Source organism: Azolla caroliniana, unplaced genomic scaffold, assembly GCF_043228905.1.
Source record: "Azolla caroliniana isolate FFs.n. ecotype wild unplaced genomic scaffold, voAzoCaro1.0.p SCAF_3, whole genome shotgun sequence".
Lineage (NCBI taxonomy): Eukaryota > Viridiplantae > Streptophyta > Polypodiopsida > Salviniales > Salviniaceae > Azolla > Azolla caroliniana.
In genome coordinates, this window is record NW_028230438.1 from 23,895,468 (window position 1) to 23,911,742 (window position 16,275).

General features: G+C 36.7%; 3 protein-coding genes across 7 annotated transcripts; 2 read left to right on the forward strand and 1 right to left on the reverse strand.

The window, feature by feature from the left end:
- Positions 1 to 1,601: 1,601 nt before the first annotated feature.
- ATG10 (autophagocytosis-associated family protein) lies at positions 1,602 to 4,494 on the forward strand. 3 transcript variants are annotated; one of them, XM_087317202.1, is made up of 7 exons: positions 1,602 to 1,757; positions 2,187 to 2,385; positions 2,504 to 2,566; positions 2,676 to 2,720; positions 2,836 to 2,935; positions 3,140 to 3,239; positions 3,737 to 4,007. In XM_087317202.1, exons 2-7 carry the CDS (start codon positions 2,215 to 2,217, stop codon positions 3,828 to 3,830), a joined length of 573 nt encoding a protein of 190 aa, XP_087173328.1. In that variant the 5' UTR covers positions 1,602 to 1,757; positions 2,187 to 2,214; the 3' UTR covers positions 3,831 to 4,007. The 3 variants fall into 3 exon arrangements, with proteins under 3 accessions (XP_087173328.1, XP_087173325.1, XP_087173326.1); XM_087317199.1 differs by lacking the exon at positions 3,737 to 4,007 and adding an exon at positions 4,074 to 4,494 and having other exon boundaries at positions 1,603 to 1,757; positions 3,140 to 3,231; XM_087317200.1 differs by lacking the exons at positions 1,602 to 1,757; positions 3,737 to 4,007 and adding exons at positions 1,879 to 1,970; positions 4,074 to 4,494 and having other exon boundaries at positions 3,140 to 3,231.
- Positions 4,495 to 7,562: 3,068 nt separating this feature from the next.
- LOC147866732 (uncharacterized) lies at positions 7,563 to 12,722 on the forward strand. 2 transcript variants are annotated; one of them, XM_087317203.1, is made up of 6 exons: positions 7,566 to 8,932; positions 9,411 to 9,723; positions 10,156 to 10,965; positions 11,063 to 11,214; positions 11,368 to 11,820; positions 12,128 to 12,722. In XM_087317203.1, exons 1-6 carry the CDS (start codon positions 7,603 to 7,605, stop codon positions 12,469 to 12,471), a joined length of 3,402 nt encoding a protein of 1,133 aa, XP_087173329.1. In that variant the 5' UTR covers positions 7,566 to 7,602; the 3' UTR covers positions 12,472 to 12,722. The 2 variants fall into 2 exon arrangements, with proteins under 2 accessions (XP_087173330.1, XP_087173329.1); XM_087317204.1 differs by lacking the exon at positions 12,128 to 12,722 and having other exon boundaries at positions 7,563 to 8,932; positions 11,421 to 11,713.
- Positions 12,723 to 13,102: 380 nt separating this feature from the next.
- LOC147866733 (pentatricopeptide repeat-containing protein At3g16610-like) lies at positions 13,103 to 16,086 on the reverse strand. 2 transcript variants are annotated; one of them, XM_087317208.1, is made up of 3 exons: positions 15,726 to 16,086; positions 14,353 to 15,631; positions 13,103 to 14,112 (listed from the first exon to the last, which is right to left on the reverse strand). In XM_087317208.1, the coding sequence occupies exons 2-3, from the start codon at positions 15,596 to 15,598 to the stop codon at positions 13,103 to 13,105; spliced, it is 2,256 nt and encodes a 751-aa protein (XP_087173334.1). In that variant the 5' UTR covers positions 15,599 to 15,631; positions 15,726 to 16,086. The 2 variants fall into 2 exon arrangements, with proteins under 2 accessions (XP_087173334.1, XP_087173333.1); XM_087317207.1 differs by having other exon boundaries at positions 13,103 to 15,631; positions 15,726 to 16,085.
- Between the last annotated feature and the right edge of the window lie 189 nt (positions 16,087 to 16,275).

Genomic DNA, 16,275 nt, shown 5'->3' on the forward strand with positions numbered 1-16,275 from the left:
TATGTGGTTTTTGCTTTTATCGGTTTGGAAATTCACCCATATACCCCTCTCAGGGTGTGTGTGTGTGTGTGTGTATGTGGTTTTTTATTTTATGGCTTTGGAAATTCACCGATATAACCCTCTTGGATTTTCGTCAAACATCAAACCCTCGCCCTCTTCTTGTTTCTTTGCTCCCAAAGGTGTCAGAGTTCTCGCAAAACCCGGCCCATGCAAAGAGCCCATCGATCCCTCCACACCCCGAAGAGAACTTAATGGAGTGCATTGGGTTCACATCTTTCTTTCCCCATTGCTCAATTCCATGTTTATTTATAATCCCTTGCCCAAATCAACAATGCAATGTACAACCTATCGATGAGAAATTTCTAGATTTAGCCCCCCACCACCACCACTCATGCCCCCTCTCTATTTTTGTTACTTGGGTGTACCCCTCATTCTTTCATACCTTCAATTTCAAAGCTCACTCAAAAACCCTCTCCTTGGTTTTTTCGAACTCAACTATCAAACAAGCTTACAAAAGTACCCTCCCTTGACATGTTAAACACTCATGAATGCATTTCCACAAGGTTAGACACATTGTGTTGAGATTTGGTCGAGTTTGCATCGAAAAATCATGATTTAAGGCTTGTTATGCCATGATGAAGAGGAGGGTTAGCGTTGATTGTCATTATTGGGGGTGTGGGAGGAAATATATTTTGTGATTGGCAACTTTCAATTCATATGCAAAATGATGACCAATCAAGTTTTAAGCTGATAGCACAAGCTATTATCGCTTGCTTCTTTACATTTTCAGGTCACCCATCTAATTGTGTGGGTAGATGTATGTTGACATGTTCTCTTTCTTGACTTGGCAAACGTTTTGTACCAATATCTTCTAGTGACGTTTGAATTGTGTGACATGATAAGAAAATGTTATCATTCCACGTGTCTCCTTCGAGATGCTTCCCTCCCCTTTGTAAACATAATTGCTTCTTCTTATTCCAATAGCTCGTTTCTCTATACATGCAATTGCTTAAGTTTCGTTATTCTAGGGCCATGTCGACTCAAGACAATGTGTTGCACACAATGGTTTGATGTTACATCTATTATCAAGAACATTGACAAGCTCACCTTTTGTATTTTGCCAGATGCCCAATGGAAACCATAAACATTGTATCAAACACTACATTCTACACAATTATCAAGGATCCATGGATATTTGACCACGAGGCATTAGGTTCAACATAGTGATTCCAACAACGGGGATCCATGTATATTTAACCATGAGGCATTGCCCATAAAATCATCGAGTAAATGAGCAGAATTGAGCTAAGAAGTAGGGGGTTGGCAATATCAAGAAGCATAATTGTTCGTAAATCAATGCGACTTGAATTGAACCCAGGTCCAAGGATTGGCTATGTTATGTATGTGTATGTACCCTTTTCGCCAACTCCGAATTGGTAAAATACCAAAATACCCCTAGAAATTTGGATGTATCCCAAATACTCTTTTAAGTTTCCAATGCAAATAAGACTGTGGCCCTCAATGTTTTCTAGAGAAGGGTGGGTAATTCTGGTAAATATGGAAAACCCATATAGGAAATAGCCAGCAGAAATGAGAGGGCATATTATCTGGTTGATTATGAGAAAGTTGAAACTAATGGGAAATTGCCAACATAAATGAGGGGTATTTCTGGTGACTATGAGAATCTTGCAGGCAATGCCCAACACGATCGAGATTTCAATTTTCTGATCGATACCATCCTCCTCAGCTGCTTCAAGGTATGTAATTGCCCGAATTTGATCTCCTTGTTTATGCATACAGTCATTTCACACACAAATATACTTCTCTCCGGAGGATGCACTCCTCTGGAGGGCCTGTCCAAGGAAGTTTATTTCTAAAAAAATTCTCTGTAAATCTTGAAAGATGAGGAACAGATATCGTGAAATTTTTCTCTTTGAAGAAATCTGAGCGGGTTTATGACGTGAAGCGTGGTGGGTATGGAAGTGCTGCTTGAACCAATTATACCGTCATCAATTCATACCTTCCCCTCCTCCCCCTCCTCCCCCTGTCTTTCTGGAGGTCTAGGAAGGGGCATACAATGAAAAATTAGGGGCATTCAGGGGAAAGAAAAGAAAGATGTGAGGTTTATATCGGAGGATTATATTTTTCCCACTTTTAAGGCCACAAAATCTGGGTGTTTTTGGCAGGTTTGAAAGATTTCACAATGAAAGTTCAATGGAAAAAACTTTTTTAGGTTTGGAATGGGCAGGAATGAAGCACATGGATGGGATGATAAGTGCAGATGATTTTAAGTCATCATCTTTACAATTGATCGATGCTTGGGCAATGCATTGTAATGAGATGCCGTCATGGCATTGGAATGAATCCAACGGACATTCTCTCATGGTTTGTTAGTAATGAAAAAGAGGGTTTAGGGTTTAGGTTAAACTAAATCTGAAACATCTCCCTAACTTTGTTAGTGGCCATCATTTAAACTTATAATACTTTTTTTTTTTTTTTCTAGGGTGTAGGTTACCTTTCCCTCGAGGATGTACCTTTTGATAATATAAAATCTCTAGAAGAAGAGGTTAGACATCTTGGGCTATCTTTGTTACTATAACAAGGCTGAACACCCTCCTTTCACTGATTACATTTCTATCAGTTTTTTGCTTGTTTATGATTTTTTTTTCTGACAGTGTTTTCATAATGTACCAGAAATGAATGAAAATGATCCAGAAACTGTAAGTATAAATGATGCAGATTTTGTCTTTGTATTATTATTATTATTTTCTCCAGGAGCATGTCCACTGTGTAGGACATTTTCAGATAAATATATTCTATAAACATGTTTTTCAGGTCCTTCCATCTTATGTTGAAAGCTATATTTTCACTTACCATGTAGTCTACAATGAGATTTTCAGGGTACCAAAGTTATTTTTGAGAGGACGCCATTCTGGTAAGGAGCCTTTTTTTTCATGTGCATGGATGGATGTATGTGTACATGTAAATGTGTGTATATATGTGTACATATGTATATAAATGTTTGTATAGATGTATCTACATTACATATATACACACTTCTATAAGTATTGTATGGAAGATGTTTTTGCTCTATATATCCATATACCACCCATGATTATTTCTTTTGGGTTCTATGTAGATGGAAGACCACTTCCATGGGAAGATGTGCAAAAGATTCTGCCTGCTGGATCTTATCAAGAAAATGCAAAATGGACATTCTTGACATATGAGGTCTTCCCCTTTTAACTGTTTTAATTCTTCTTTGGTTTGATGAACTTTTCTCATGTTCTTGTTGCGATTATGCTGAATCACGTTTTAAGTCTTCATAATACTATGAATCCATTTGACTTGCATCTCCTTGGATGGACCCCTTTCTAAAATCTATCAATGTGCTAAATAACTAGTTCTTGCACAGTATGCACAACTTAACCATGTGTTCTCTTTTTCTCAAGTTCATTATCTGGTGAAGCATTTTAATCTGTATTGATATAGCACGACGTCATTTTCTTGATCAGAAGGTGATGAATGGTCGCCAAAAGTGTTGATATTGTATCAATTTTACAGTATATCATCATAATGGGAAGATGCAACCTAAATGCAATACTTGCTAGAAATATTCTGTTCCTGCTGGTCCATTAAAAAGTATTCGCACTATGTTATAACATTTTGGTCAATGCCACTGGTTTGGGTTGCTGGAACAACAATATTGTATGCTGTTACATTAACAAGTATACACACTTTGTTATAACGTTTTGGTCAATGCCGCTGGTTTTGGCTGCTGGAACAACAATCATGATATCATGCAAATGCCACCAATGTTGTACTTCTAGACTGAATGTACAGAATATACAACAAAACCCGGGAACATCAGCCTCCTTTTAATATTCTAAGATGTCCATGAATACATATATTTATACTAGAACTTTTCAAAGAAATCTTTTTTCATGTGTCATGATTCTTGAGTATATCAAATGAATATATGCATATAACATAATATATATATAAGCGATGAATAGTATATAGATATGTGTGTGTGTGTACAAATTCTGATGTTTTCAACCTCTTTCTTTCAGGAGCATCCACATTTGCATATGCCTTGGCTAGCATTGCATCCCTGTGGTACAAGTGAACTCATGAGCACGGTTCTTGCCTCATTAAATGCAAAGAACTCGGTAAAAGGTGGTGAATTTAGTGATGATGATTGCAAAGAATGTCCACACAACGATAACAGGCCCATTCTTCAAAAAATATCGAACATGTATATATTGGCATGGCTATCATTTGTCAGCCAGGCCACTCCATTGAAGCTTCCTACTGGATTCTCAAAATGTTTCTGTTTGAATTTAAATACATGAAAGGGCAATGTGGTATAGCTAAGGATTATACCAATATCAATGTTCTTATTTTGAGTTTGTGCCATTGATGTTGGCCCCTAAAGGCTCATATATTCCTTGAAAAAATAGTGATGTATGTCAACATGTTAGTTCATGGCTATTCTCCATTGCGTGTTCGATATAAATGTGTATTGTTAACTTGGACAGACTAATTGAGAGCTCTGTTGTCAACAAATAGGAAAATTGATACATCTATAGAGCTTTCCAAGCCTATGATATCTTTATGAAGACCATTTCTTGTTGACTTTATTTGTTTAATTGATAAGTTATCATTCATTGGTTTGAGGATCTTATGAATGTAGAGTTAATCACAATGAATTCCCTTTGCTATTGGTTTAGTTCAAGCTAATTTTTTGTGAATGAAAGTGCTATATATTGAAGATGAATAGCTTGATGTCAACACATCTAGCCCATGGCCAAGTGAATTTTAATAGAAATTTGAGGCCATGATATCTAACAAACAACATTTCTAGAAAACTTTATTTAATTATTTGATAAGTTGTTCATTACATCATAGATTTTTGATAGTTGATGAGTTTGATGCCCCCTAATTGAATTGTTAAATATCATTCAATAGTTTGTGTTTCTTATGAATGTAGAATTAGTCACACTAAATCTCCTTTGATATTGGTTTAGTTCAAGCTAATTTTTTGTGGATGGAAAGTGCCATATATTGAAGGCAAATATATTGATGTCAAATTCAACAAGTCAACACGTTTGTCTCATGGCCAAACGGATTTTAGTAGAAATCTTACAATCAATTTGAGGCCAACAGAAGATGCAACATTGACATCAATCTTCCCTAGTGTTTATGAAAACTTTTCTTTATTTTGTGGTCTATTTTCATCATTAAAAATGTTTTGCTCATGTCCTAATTTATATTTTAAAAAGACTTTACGAACACTATTTGTCATGCAATCCAACGCCATAGTGTAGAATGATTTTTTTCATGTATATTCTAAACACTTGACATTATGAGGTAAAATGATGGAATGAATAACATAATTAACAAGGTAATCAAAATTCTCTCATTTGCACACATTTGTGATAAAGTAGGTCACCATGTACGAGATTGTGGGTATTGTCAAAGTGATATTATAAAGGAAAGTGAGTTTCCTTCTATGCATGAAATAATAGGAACACATGGAAATATACAAGGGATAATTAGGAACACATGGAAATATACAAGGGTTCTAGTAAATAAGGTATAAGAGTTATGTTGGTCCACAATTTTATACATGTCAAGATAAGGTTCATTTTTGTAGCAAAAAGAGGTTACTCTTTATATATATCATACTTTATATGAAACAAAGAAATAAAGATGGGTCTTTCCCAATAGAGACAAGCTTATCGACCAGGTTTTGGATCAAACCTAACTGAACCGTTAAGCCATGGTTTAATGATTTATCAATTCCAAAATAATCAAATGGTTTGGTTTGGCTTTAAAACTCGGGTTTATCAATTTCTAGGTTTAAGTGGTTTGGTTTAAAGGCTTATTGGTTTTTAGATTATTTTTTTTCCTTTAATGGTTTAATTAATGTTTTGTTTATTGATTTGATTAATTTAACTTAAATGCTTATTTAATTTAATGTATTTTTGTTCATTTAGTTTTTTAATTTGTTTGACTTAAATGGTTTAGCTTTTAATTTTTTATTAAATGGCTTAGTTCAGTTTCAAGGCAGAAAACCAAACCGAACCGAAACGGACCCATAGCTAATGAAGACAACTAGCATTACATGATAATATTTTTGTTAGCACCATGTCAATCATGTCTACATCAAGTGAACGGTGATAAGAAGGCATTTGTGCGACCAGTAATAGACAAAATGACATTTTACGCAATCATCATCCTATACTATTTTCTAACATTTGACATGATAATATTTTTGTTAGTACCACTTCAACCATGTTGGCATCAAGTGATAAGAAGTCATTTGTGCAACCACTAATAGACAAAGTGACAATATACTTAATCTTCATTTTATGTTATTTTCTAACACGTTTAGTCACCCACTTGTGCACACACTATCATCTTTGAATAGGTGAGCCATACAAAAGAAACAGATCTTTGGTAACAAACATCGAAGAAACTATATGGTTTCGTGTACCATTGACAATTCATCACTTCCAAAAAGGGGGCTATAACTTGCTTTTTGATAGTGCATGAACGTATTGGTCTCATTACTTAATTTTTGGAACTAATTTTTTTGACTAAGCTAAAGATCATAACTTTCTTGATTAGTGCTTCTTGAGTATAAGACAATTTTATTCTTCCTACATCGATGTGACACACTCTTGTCGATGAAGAAAGATGGCATAAAAATTTATTTAAAGATAAATTAGATATTTGAAAGGCCCCGAAACTGGCTTTTTCAATAAGATACATGGCTCATGAAGTGATTATTATTTAAAAGAAAAGAATAAATGTATGCTCCCATAATGAAGTTCCTTGAAAAAAGACTCGCTTAAAAATCAAATTGCAAGTGTCACATGAACCCTACTTTTACTAGTCAACAACAATATACATGCAAAATCCCAACATGTTTATATAATTGTTGTTGCTCATACTCAATGGGGAATTAATTTTATACTAGTTTCTATTTCTCACTATTTAGGAGATGAGGGCATAAAAGTTATGTCTCTTTCACTTCAATTACTCACCAACTTTTTCACATCATTGTTACATGGACCATTTGCTAGCTACTTGACCCAATCAAAGACCACCAAAATGTTTAGGTTCCTGGTTTCAAAATCCGATTTACCTATTTTTGGTATCCTAATGCAATCGTGCTTATTGGTTTTTTGCTGCAAGATTTGCTAGACGATCATTTCACATTGCATTCATGAAAAATCAATCATTTTTTTAAACGTTTTTCCAGATGGGAGGGTGTACTAAGCGTTGAGCATTTCAACACAAAATGGAAAATTATAAAATCAATGTCATTTTTTTCCTTATCCATTCAAAATTAATTTGTTACTTCTGCTGACAAAATGTCCATAATGTAGAGTTCAAATACAACTTGGACTACCTCAAAATTAAATAATTCCTTTTATACTTTCATAATTTGACAATGTACTTTTCTTTCGACATCCCAATAAAAGAAACACTTATCCAATGAAAGAAATACTTGTGGCAGATGACATTAGTGGTCTCACATGGAGACCAAAGAGCATATCTTTTCAGCAAGTTGTCTTTTCCTCCATCAGAATGGTTGAGTTTTCATGCTGGAGATCCAACAAAGGTGATATAAATCTAGTGTTTTATAGCACATCTTTTGCTTGTATGCTTAACACAATCCAGAGTGGTACTACTTCAACAAGCTTACGAATGGATTATGGTGTCACTAAAATTAGGATAGCCTTGATGCAACTAATGTCATTGTTGATTATCGGCAATGCAATGACTTCCGCCCCGACCCATCTCCATCTCAATGTAGATCACCGACACTTGGACGAGGTTGGGTTGTCAACGACTCTACAAGCCCTCAATGACTTCAAGAAATCCATCATAGCTGATCCCATGCATGTGCTTGACACGTGGGACACAACCAATGTTTCCGGGGATCCTTGCAATTCATCATGGATCGGTTTGGGCTGCGATTCACAAGGCCGTGTTACATCCATCTCTCTCTCGAATCTGTCCCTTCAAATGGGAGTAGGTGGGTTTCCAGACACCCTCTCTCTTCTTTCTTCCCTCTCCTCACTGGACCTCTCCTTCAACAACCTTTCCTTCTCTCTCAACTCTTCTTCCTTCTCCTCCTCTTCTCTCTCCTTCCTCAATTTTAGCCACAACTCCATTAATGGCCTTCCCACACTCTCATCCTTCTCTAATCTTACTTCTCTCTCTTCTCTCGCCCTTGATAACAACCTTCTCAATGGCCCTCTCACACTCCCACCCTCTTGCTTCCCTCAACTCCTCACCCTCACTCTTGCCACTAACTCTCTCTCCTCTTCACTCCCTCCCTCCATCTCCTCTTGCTCCACTTTACGCTATCTCGACCTTTCCTTCAATAACTTCACCGGCACGTTACTTCCGATCTCATTCTCCAATCTCACTCACCTAACCTACTTTGATATAAGCCACAACACTTATCTCGGAGGCATTATCCCCTCATCCCTTGGTAATTGCACCAACCTTCAACACCTTGATTTCTCCGGAGTTCCCTTCATTGGCACCATTCCTCCTTCGTTAGGCCTAGGGTGCCGGAACTTAACCTATCTTAGCTTCTTTTACACCACAATGAATGGAAGTTTCCCTCCTGAGATGGCCCTCCTATCGAAGCTCGAATCCCTCGTGTTGGAGGGTAGCTCCTTTTCAGGCACGATCCTTGGCATCGTCATGAATTGCACTGAGCTTACGGTTCTCGATCTTTATGCTAATACCTTCCATGGGACCATCCCCGAGGATTTTGGGTGGAAATTAAAGAAGATGAATAAGCTAGTCCTTGGCATGAACAAGTTTAGTGGTCCTATTCCGTCATCCATTGGTAACTGCACTCAGCTCAACTACCTTATCTTGGGATTCAATAATTTCTCAGGTAAACAAGCTTCTTATTCCATTCAAATAAACTTACCCCCTCCTTTTACTTACGAAGAAATCATAACAATACTCGCCTTGAGTTCTTGTTATTTCCCCCAATGGCTCGTAAGTTCAACTTTTGTTACTTCCTCAAATAAAATTCTTGTTTTTTTTTTTCAAATGCCCTGGCTCATCTTCCCCACGTAAGAAAAATGAAAAGTTCACTCTTTTTCACATGGGTGGAATGCCGGACATTCCCGCCACCCAGAGGGGGCCTCGTTTATAGAAGCTTTTGATGAGAACAGTCTATAGGGAAGCATGAACGAAAGTGGACTAAAGTGTCAAAATGGGGAAATGTCTAAAACTCCCATGTCAAATGGGCTCTTTCCCACCTACGGAAATGTGTAAATCTTGATGTCATGCTTTACAATTCATTACACTCTTGGTCCATCTGATTAGCAAATGCAATAGTTTTTAAGAGTATTTAATTATACCAGGAACTATTCCAGCATCAATTTCCAAGTGTAACAAGATGATAAAGATAGACCTACAATCCAGCAACCTCATTGGCGAAATTCCATCAGGGATTGGTAACCTCACCTTGATGAGTATCCTCATCCTCAATGATAATCAACTTAGTGGGAATATGCCTCAAGGACTGGGGGAATTGGCATCACTAGAAGGAGTGACATTTGAAAACAATCTGTTGTCCGGTAAATTCCCCGATCAAATGTTCAACTGCAGCAAGCTTCTACATTTTCTTATCTACAATAATCGTCTCGAGGGACCTCTACCTTCTTCGATTGGCATGTAAGGATCAAATCAATTATACATTATACATCAAATAAATTTCAAGAATGATTAAGAAAGAGAATTAGAAAAGAGGCTAGAGATTTTTTTATTCTCCAATCCAAACCAAAGATGCAACACTTCCATGTCATATACCGTGAGAGAGAAGCTAGAGACTACAAGGTTGGCATCCTAATCATCCATCAGAATCATAATAAAATTGGTCACTAGATTTCTGCTTAAAGAGGAGAGATTCGGAAGAAAGAATAATTGAGACCAAACCTAGGTTAATGTCTAGATCATAGCTATCCTCATGTATGTATGTATGTGTATATCTCAATAAACCCTATAACTGGCTATCAAGACTGTAGCCTCTGAATTGTCCATCGAGTAACAAATGAACCCATTACTTGACTCAATCTGCACTTATGTCGTATGTTTGTAACATGACAGGTTATCCAAACTTGAACTCTTCACAACCCAACAAAATCAGCTCATAGGAAGCATCCCTGAAGGGCTTTCAAATTGCACTAATCTACAAGAACTCAATCTCGGAAGCAATAACTTCACAGGAAACATACCAAGCTCCTTATTTTCTTCACCTGTTGGGGCTTTCATTAAACTTGACATATCCAACAACAAGCTTTCCGGTTCAATACCTTATGGACTTGGTAACATGGCACAACTATTGACATTAGATCTCTCTAATAACAATCTATCAGGAAGTGTGCCATCTGACATAGTCGAATGTCATGCCTTAACTTCAATAAACTTATCCGCAAACAGTCTCACTGGCTCTATACCATCATCCCTTGGAACGTCACTAAGAAGCCTAGTGGCATTGAACCTCTCCCATAACTTGATCGATGGGCATATTCCTTCGGATCTTGGAAACCTCACTCTCCTCCAAGAACTAGACTTGTCTTCCAATGGGCTGGAAGGAGAAATCCCAAGTAGCTTAGCCGACATTGAATTCCTTGTGTTCCTCAATCTTTCTTTCAACGATCTAGAAGGTTCTATACCTGATGGAGGAGTTTTTGACAATGTGACAGCTGCATCCTTCCTTGGAAATCCTCAACTTTGTGGATCAATCCTAAACAAACCTTGTAGTAAAGTAAGCCCATATCATTCTAGAACTTCCAGATTATCCAAAGGAGCAAAGATTGCATTGATTATATCTGGGGCACTAATTGGAGTAATACTTTTACTAGTGTTATTGATCGTCCTATACAAGCGCAAACAACAGGTTAAAGGTGCTTCAAGGTAATCATTTGAATTAAGGTTAATGATGATCATTGGATTGAAAATGTACCTTTGTATTATTAATTGTTCTAAACCCTGTTTTTTTATCTGAATGTAGCTCTGAGAAATCTGTTTTGGCAACATGGGATCCCAAATCAACCCTATTGAGGTTGAGATGGGACGAGATTGAGCAAGCAACAAATCATTTTAGTACAGAAAACATCATTGGCAGGGGATCTTCTGGAGAAGTATACAAAGGTGTAATGCCAGGTATGGAATTAAGCATCATCAGATGTTGTCATGGAAATGTATGTACGAATTGAAATCATTACATTTGCACTCATGTATCAAAGTTGTGCCAGATGTGAAGTGATGTGACTGGACATAATTTTTTATGATAAAGATGAATTATTTTCATGCCAGATGGTCAGATATTAGCATTCAAGAAATTCACACTTGAAAGTGGATCAATCCAGTCATTTTTTCAGGAAATACAGTCACTTGGACAAATCCGGCACCGGAATCTCATCAAAGTCTTAGGCTATTGGTCCAACCATGTGGATACAAACATCCTCATACTAGAATACATGGTCAATGGAAATCTAGATGATTTATTGCATCCGAAAACAGACTATAAGAATATGATCATTCCATGGGAGAAAAGGTGGAAAGTAGCTATGGAGGTGGCGCGAGGTCTTTATTATTTACACCATGAATGTCACTCTCCTATTGTTCATTGTGATATAAAGCCTAGCAATATCTTGTTCAATCTGGACATGGAAGCTCGAATATCTGATTTTGGGTTAGCCAAAATTGTCCTAGACACAGTCTCCTCTACACAAAATTTGAAGGGTACTCTTGGATATATTGCTCCTGGTAAGTTGAGTTTAATGTTTCTTATAGCTTTTTCTTCTCTTACTTGTGGTTATATGCATTATAGATTTTAACAAATAAGTTTTAGGATTTAGGGTTTAAGGTTTCATTATACATTTTTGTTAGTTTAATTTTAAGGTTTCATAATGCACGTTTATACTATATAGTTTAATTGTGAGGTTTCAGATTTAAGGTTTAATAATGCTGGCATACAGTTAACTTTAAAGAACATCACACACCTTCCTCTTGTTCTTTACTACTTCTGCAAGTATGAGTTTCTAACCTTAACTTAGTGTTGTTGACTTTGTAGAATGCGCTAGTTATGGTCAGATATCAACAAAATGTGATGTGTATAGCTATGGAATAGTCCTTATGGAGCTAGTGACAGGGAGAAGGCCAACAGATTTTGAGTTGAATGAAATGGAAGATAACAAAGTTGGTGCATATAGTTTGATCAAACTGGTAGACTCAAGGGTGAAGTTAAATGATATAAACGACATTGTCGATCAAGCGTTGAAGATTGAATTTGATTCAAATGAGGAAGAAAGTATAACAGACATCCTCAATATTTCATTAAAATGCACACAAGATAATCCAGGGGATAGACCTACCATGGAAGAAATTATTATTAAACTCAACTGTATGCATCATTAGAAAGAGAAGATACACATTTTTATTGGAGAGTAATGTGGAAGATAAACAAAAACTTATAGTGAGGTATAGTTTATTTCAGCCTTGAAAATGACATACATTTATTCTTCAAAGAATTTCTAGCGATCACCAATAATGTATGTTCCTAATGGGGAAACTCAACATATGGTGAAAAGCTAGAAATGGATCCCTTTATGCACAAAATATAATGGGATGTAGTGCTTAAATGGCATTCAAAAAATAAATTAAACTGATCTAGTATGGTGTTTTAAATACCTTTTAGACACCAGCAGTTCATTGGACCATCTCCAAATTGGCCTCCGTAAACCCTTCCCCACAAACGATGCCTGCAAAAAGGAGAAAGTTAAGAAGCTCCAGACACAAAAATCATTATAGATCATGAAATGCATTAAAACTCAAACATAGCAGTTACCTATCCGATGCAAGTAGCTATCAAATCATATGAAAGTAGAAAATCCTCAATCTTTACTCTCAAACAACATTTTCATATATTATTGTCTATCTATTTTCTTGCCAGTCTTTTACGCAAGTATGTCTTTTCATCTTGGTCAACAGTGTAACTTCGGGGTTCTAGTTAGTTTGCACATTTGATAGCATGACAAAAGTACTGTGATTAATTGGAGATCCCTATGCTATGTGCTTGATCAACCTCAAACAAATGTCCAAAGCATTGTTTCCCTAAAGTCACATTACCATTTTCTTTACAATGAGTTAGCAAAGATGTCCATCCTTCTATGTTGGTCTCACAAGGTGTAGAGTCAAGAAAGTCTATGGCCTCATTCAGAAGGCCAGCTCTACTGAGCAAGTCGAGCATGCAACTATAATGGTCAAGAGTTGGAACTAATCCATATTGAGTTGTCATTTGTTTCATAAGGTAATGACCTTTCTCCACCTGACCAGCATGAGAACACGCAGACAGAACAGATAGGAAAGTAGCCTCATCTGGATTCATGCCACTTTCTTGCATCTTCTCAAAGTAATCTATGGCCACCTTGTATAAACCCTTCTGCGCACATGCTGCAATGATTGCATTCCACATTACAACATCTCGTGATCGACATTTCTCGAAAATTCTAAATGCATCTTCTAAACTGTCACATTTCCCATACATATCTACAAGGGCATTCCCAATATACACATCAAGATGAAGACCAACTTCTATAATGTGACTATGGATCAATTTACCATAATCAAAAGCTAATATCTCTGTACAAAAAGTCAAGATACAAACGAATGTTATCACTGTAGGTACGATATTAGCTTCCCCAAGCTTATGGAAAAGTTGCAAACATTCCTGACATCTATTGTACTGAAGACACGCTGCAATCATGACATTGAATGTGATCACATTTCTTTCCTTGAATGCTTCAAAAACTGCATTTGCATCTTCGAAACTTCCACATTTACCGTATAAGTCAATAAGGGTATTTCCAACATAAACATCCAATTCACAGTTACTCTCAATTATATTACAATGTATTAGCTTCCCCAAGCTCAAATCTCCCATGCTACAACATGATTTTAAAACACTGATAAAAACTGCCTCATCAGCATACAATCCTTTTTCAAACATTTTCCCAAAGTATCGGTAAGCCTCCTCAAAGTGCCTATGTTGTACAAATCCTGAGATAATAACACCCCAAGTGACCAAATCTAGCTTTGATGATTGTTCAAACATGTCATGTGCATAATTAAAGCTCCCACATTTAGCATACATATCAGTCAGGGTATTATTTACAGAATTGTCAAGTTCAAATCCCATTTCAACAACATATGCATGAGTTACCATTCCTCGTTGCAGATCTATTAAGATGGAGCAAATCTTCAAAATGCAAAGAAATGTTACTTGATTTGGCCTTATACCTTGTTGTATCATTGCTTGAAAAAGTGCTATAGCCTCCCAATCACACCCATGATGGATATACCCATTGATCAGTGTATTCCACATGACAATGTTATGGTAAGATAAACTGTCAAAGACTCTACGTGCATCATCTAGACTGCCACATTTGGCGTACATGTCAATGACAGAATTATTAATAAGAGGATCTGACTCAAATCGATTTAAAATAACAAAGCAGTGTATGATCTTGCCATCATAGAAGAGACTCTCATTGCAACATGCTTTTAGCACACTAATTGTAACAACTCGATCTGGAGTTATCTTTTCTTGCTGCATTTGATTGAAAAGGCGAAGAGCCTCTTCACAATCTGCATTCTGGACAAGGCCTTCTATCATAGCACCCCATGCCACAACATCACATTTCTCTAAGCTACAAAATACTTTGCGTGCATCATCAATGCTCCCACATTTTGCATATGCATCTACCAATACATTTCCAATGTATCCATCTGATTCAAAAGTACAATTAGCTATGTGATCATGAACTAATCTTATGGACTCTAATGCTGACATACCAGCGCAAGCTCTCAAAGTGCATAGGAAAGCTACCTGGTCCATTTTCACATCCATACAAAGCATTCTTTTGTATAGTGCAATGGCTTCTTCACAGTGTCCATGCTGAGTATATGCACTCATCATTACTCCAAATGTGACCTTGTCTGGCCTGTGCAGTACAACAAATAACTTGCATGCATCATCAAGAGATCCACAATGGGCATAAAAGTAAATAAGTGAACTTGCAACATATCCATCCAACTCTGGGTACATCTCAACGATATCATGATGCATTAATTGGCCATCTTTAAGTGCATGAGAATTCGCACAAGCTTTGAAAGAAGCCACAAATATATGGTTATCAGGTCGAACATTGAGATTATGCATCATGTTATATAGTTTTATGGCATCCTTGTAATTTCCTAGCTTGGAATTAGCTGATATGATGGCACCCCAAGCATATACATTAGGTTCCAATATCTTCTGAAAAGCTCGGTTTGCATCAGAGATAAATCCACACGATGTGAACAACCATATCAAACGGGTACCTAGAAATGCATCAGATTCTAAAGAAACCTTTAATATGTGGTCATATACACACCTTCCAGAGATGATATCAGCCTTCTTGGTGCACTCTTGCAATTGAAATGCAAATTTTTTAACACTATTTAGGCCTTTATTTCCGCATTCAAGTGGTATCCGAGAACTCATAGAGTTGGAGAATAATGCGGTGAAGAAACCATGCTGGTTTGGTAAAGAAAGAACATTCGGAACAATATATATATATACTCTATGAGACTGAGCAAACCCAATGAAAAATGAGAGCTCCAGAGTCAACCTCCCCTGGTTCTTATGGATGGGATTTACATAGCATTCATTCTCTATTTATTTCATCTCCTCTGCTTCTTGTGGAAAGATTTATACGAATGTTGTACAAAGCATTCAACACATCTTTACCTTCTCTTTCCTGTAAAAAGAGATGATATGTTATTTGAACATAACAGTCGGCATAGATTTCAACATGACATTCCCGTGCTTTTCACTATCGGTTTAGAAAGCAATTCCTCTACTTTTTATTAACAGGGTATCCAAGTGAAAGTAAAATCTACATAGGTTTTCCATAGCCTTCTTCTTCTTTATTTAGTCAACCCTTTTTCACACATAAACACATATAATGTGATGTAACCTTCAACAACTGAGATATCCTCTTCTTCACCTAGCAAACGGTTAGGGAGAATTACCCAAATGTGGGTTTATGTTTTGAATAAACTCGCCAAAGGTGTGATAGATTAAGCGTTGTCTCCATTCCACGTATAAAATGAGAAAACGAGACATGTTACTTACATGGTCATTGGATGATCACATAAAAAGCTCTAGGTATTGTATGT

Bases quoted from the DNA above. Each gene is read 5' to 3' on its own strand.
- ATG10 (XM_087317199.1), top strand. From the start codon at position 2,215: ATGGAAAAAACTTTTTTAGGTTTGGAATGGGCAGGAATGAAGCACATG. The intron at 2,386-2,503 runs GTTTGTTAGTAA...TTTTTTTTCTAG, and splicing joins CCAACGGACATTCTCTCATG to GGTGTAGGTTACCTTTCCCT. The intron at 2,567-2,675 runs GTTAGACATCTT...TTTTTCTGACAG, and splicing joins TAAAATCTCTAGAAGAAGAG to TGTTTTCATAATGTACCAGA.
- LOC147866733 (XM_087317207.1), bottom strand. From the start codon at position 15,598: ATGAGTTCTCGGATACCACTTGAATGCGGAAATAAAGGCCTAAATAGT.
- LOC147866732 (XM_087317203.1), top strand. From the start codon at position 7,603: ATGGTTGAGTTTTCATGCTGGAGATCCAACAAAGGTGATATAAATCTA. The intron at 8,933-9,410 runs GTAAACAAGCTT...TAATTATACCAG, and splicing joins GGGATTCAATAATTTCTCAG to GAACTATTCCAGCATCAATT. The intron at 11,215-11,367 runs GTATGGAATTAA...TTTTCATGCCAG, and splicing joins ATACAAAGGTGTAATGCCAG to ATGGTCAGATATTAGCATTC.